At 52.6% G+C, this 3,873-nt stretch overlaps 1 protein-coding gene across 1 annotated transcript in view; it reads right to left on the bottom strand.

Moving 5' to 3' along the window:
• The window catches only part of LOC127750852 (uncharacterized), a 5,590-nt gene extending 1,800 nt beyond the window's left edge, over positions 1-3,790 (bottom strand). Inside the window, exons 1-4 of the mRNA XM_052273448.1 lie at positions 3,723-3,790; positions 2,951-3,332; positions 1,758-2,289; positions 1,263-1,508 (exon numbers count right to left, since the gene is read on the bottom strand). Coding sequence (XP_052129408.1) covers positions 1,263-1,508; positions 1,758-2,289; positions 2,951-3,332; positions 3,723-3,790 — 1,228 coding nt within the window. The remainder of the gene's footprint in view (positions 1-1,262; positions 1,509-1,757; positions 2,290-2,950; positions 3,333-3,722) is intronic.
• Between the last annotated feature and the right edge of the window lie 83 nt (positions 3,791-3,873).

Below are 3,873 nucleotides of genomic sequence, written 5' to 3'. Positions count from 1 at the left end.
TGGAGGCCCTGCTGGCCGTGCAGCCATGCCAGCTGCTGGTGGAGGCCCTGCTGGCCGTGCAGCCCGGCCTGCGGCTGGTGGGGGCCCTGCTAGCCCTGGTGCTGGCGGAGGCGGACCAGGTGGTGGTGATGGCGGGGGAGGTGCGTGCTGCATCTGGGTTGTCGCCTAGGTGGCTGTGGCCAACCTCCTGGTGGCACTGTTAAAAGATTGACACAAGCTTAAAACACGGACGAAAAACACTTAAGTATAGCAGCTAATAAGTTGACTGTTGACTAGTATTCGCTCCGACAAACAATTAGCATTAGCTCAACGCAAAATAGGCGTTTGTAGATTCAGAGATATTGTTGCCAATACCTATGCTAACAACAAAAGTGTTTGCTGAAAAGTGAAAAATGTCATCAGAAATAACCAACTTTTCACTCAAACATTTCAGCTGATTAGGTGTTTTCGTCATAGCAGATTGTTGCTTAGCATTTCCATTATGCCCCTCCCGCAAGTTGAAACAAATCATGTTACCATGTTAACAAACATTTCGCTTCAAAAACCACATGCAGTACGAGTCTTTTTGCAGAAGGAGTTAGAGAGATAGAGATAGTGGTGATTCAGCGTGCCCCGCTTCACTTGCTGTCACCGCAGGCGAGCTTCACCTTGGCCTTCGTCTGCTGACTCGTGTGTCTGTCTGCGTCACTACCAATGGCACCCAAAAGGTGTAGGACAAAGACCAACACACACTGGACCAACGAGTGAGCAACCAAGCCACGGCGTATGTCCAGCGACAGAATAAGGTGGCTGGGTCAGAATAGTTTCGGGGGTCGGGACTCGGGAACCTCGGATCCACTCAAACGCATGAGTTGAGCAGCTCTCGGCTCGGGGGGCACAAGTCCGCGACCACACCCTATGGGTGCGTCCAGAAAGTACTTATCTTTTTCCTAAAAGTCATTTTAACAACAGAAGCCTGGCGCCTGCGAGATTCAGGGTAGGCCAGCCCGCAGAACACGCATGCAATGCAGACAAGCTGTTGCCTATGTATTAGGAGCCATGAAAGCTTGCTTTGCTGAATCTGGCACTTTCGTTACTTCAAATAATGGTGGGCGTACTTTCTGGAAGGTCCTAAGGCGCTGCATGCACGCAACCAGGCTATTGCGTTTTGGGGGTGGGGTCGGGCGAGTTTTCATTAAGCGTTTCGTTACGTTACGACGTCGAGTGAAGGGGGAGAGAGCGATGATAAGTCGTAGGGACAAGAGACTACTGGGCACGCCTACCTGGGGGAAGGCGCGCATCTTCTTCCTCAGCCAACTGGAGGAGAGGATCCCTGATGTTATCCATCAAGTGGCTGAGCCCATTGAGGAACTGGAAGATGGGCAAGCCCTCACTTAAGCGTCTCTCCATGTCCCTCACTCTCTGAGCGAGATCTCTGTAAGATCGTTCGCGCAGTCGACCACTCCTGTTGCCCACATCCGCTGCACTGATCACAGCGGTGGCCTCCGCGTGGCTCGTCTGAAAGATCTCTGTAACAATCCAACAATTATATTGAATACATCGGGATGCGTCGGGCTGACAAGTGATTACCGTCCTGCACACACTGAAAGCTTATGAACATTTTTATTCATAGCTTACTAAGTTCTGTGTACGTGCTCCGCTTACGCATTTTTAATACGCTACTGGCGTATTAAAAATTGCGTTAGCGGAGCACGTACACAGAACTTGGTAAGCTATGAATAAAAATGTTCATAAGCTTTAGTGTGCACGGTACTCACCACAGAGCTCCCAAATGTTAACACGGGCCGCATTTGCCAAGACGTTCAGGTGCTGGTGGTGGCTCTCCACCACGTTGGTTGATGTGTGGTACCTCTGCCAGCACGACAGAAGGCGTGGCCCAACGCGCACCAGCCACTGCGTGTAGAAGTACGCAAAAAAGGCAAACATCTCTGCGTACACCCCGGTCTCCCGGGCCCACGCCTTGACGCAATTAAATCCTTCGCCAATCCTATCGAAGGGAAGGCGCGGCACTGTAGTGAGGAGCCTCACGCACTTCTCCGCCAGGTTGTTAGCTCGCACTGTGGGCAGGAGGCCGAGCCGACCCACGGAGCCCCACGAGCTGCGGGTGTGGTGCACCAAGCACCCACTCACGGTCGCGCCGAACACCCGACGCCACGCATTGGCCTGCCCAAGCTGAAAATCAGTTGTAGCGTTGGTCACCCTCAGCCCCAACTCGTTCAGCTTAGCAAGCACATGGACATATGTGGCTTCCAGTCTGTTTTCCATGAGTGCATAGGCCACAGGGATCACCTGCCGAAAAATTAAAAAGCTTCAAAATCCGCTTCTCACACACTCCTATTGTACTTTGGCATGCACTTGTGAGTGTTCAAATGCCACACAGTCGATGTGACGTTTCAACACCGACAAGAAAATCATTTATCACCGTCTCCGCTGTCCAGCCCCATCAGGCTCCTTACCCAAAGAAAGTGTGGCGTTCCGAAACTCACAAGTGCATGCCAAAGTACAACCCGATGACCTATTTCATATAGACCTAAGATATCGTAACGACGTCTCTCTGGCATCTACAGAACACTCATTTCTCCCTCGGTCGAGGGGGCACCAACTCCGAAATTTCGTGCACTGTGAATACACTCAAATAGTGAATATCACTGAATAATAACTGAATATCGCCAGAATACTGAAGGTATTAATTCCCTCGTGCACCGTGAATACTAGAAGTCACTGCCCCTCACCCTCGGTATGAAGCTTATTCTGACCGAGTCTAAAACATCATACCAGGTGGCTGACTGACACCGCGCACTTTCGTAGTTATGCTGGTGTGCTATAAGGGACCGTGGTGATCGACGGGAGGCAAGCCCACCAACACGTCTGCATGCGGTACAGTATCAGCAAAACAAAGAAGGCTTTCCCCTAGGGGCCTGTGAACCACCCTGTTGAGTACATTACTCACATTGTCCATGTACATAGTGACCACGACGAACAGCTGGCTGAGCCCCGGCGGTGCCAAGGGCACGATGTCAAAAGTCCCATCAGAGAAAAAGAAGAATGTCGTGTTCAGCCACGCCACCACGTTGGAGAACACCCACAGCAGACTCTGGAACCCAACCGTGCCGATCAGGCCGCGGAACAAGAGCTCCTCGCCGGGCCTAGGAGGCTGGCCCGCTTGCCCAGGCGTCTTGGTCCTCGCAAGGTGCTCATGCTGCGGGCTGGTGAGCACCCGCTGCACCTCCTCAAGGGAGTGAGGAAGGTGTGGGCGGGCAGCATGCCGTCGCTCGTACACCGCCCGCCTCATCTGTTCTGCGGTGACTGCAGCTCGGATGTGAGCTGGTGCCCTGGAAATGAAAGTGAGCATTAATAATTCGCAACACGGAAAAAAAAAAGATTTTCAGGCGAGTGTTAACTCTGTTTGATATGATAAATTCGATAGCTGGAATCGAGTATCCGATACCCACAACCAGAAATTTGTACGAATTTATCGAAGGTGGAGTTTATTTCTACTCCGCCGTGCGGGCGGGGCTGTCTTGCCTCCCGTCTCTTACCACTCTTACCCTTGCGAGTAGGTGGTCAACACATCCACACGCCTGCGTGCAGTACAGTACAACTACGAAATTGTCCGGGGTGTATGAGCCCCACGCATGGTATACCAGGTGGCTGACTCACGCCGCACACTTTCGTAGTTATGCTATACGGCATCCAGGCACGCGTGCGGGCTGGTTGCATACTTGTCCGGGGCCATAAGGAGCCGTGTGGGCAGCGGGAGTAGGAAAACCTGTGCAGGTTCTAATTTCATGATGTTTGAGCGAGCCCTGATAGCACCCGGAGCAGTCCGGAGGGAACCCGGATGCGACCTGGATGCGACCCGGACGGGGCGGG

This window comes from Frankliniella occidentalis, unplaced genomic scaffold, assembly GCF_000697945.3.
Source record: "Frankliniella occidentalis isolate FOCC.00 unplaced genomic scaffold, Focc_3.1 Scaffold272, whole genome shotgun sequence".
Lineage (NCBI taxonomy): Eukaryota > Metazoa > Arthropoda > Insecta > Thysanoptera > Thripidae > Frankliniella > Frankliniella occidentalis.
Note: the sequence above shows the minus strand (reverse complement) of the source record. Positions and strands in the feature narration are given on the sequence as shown.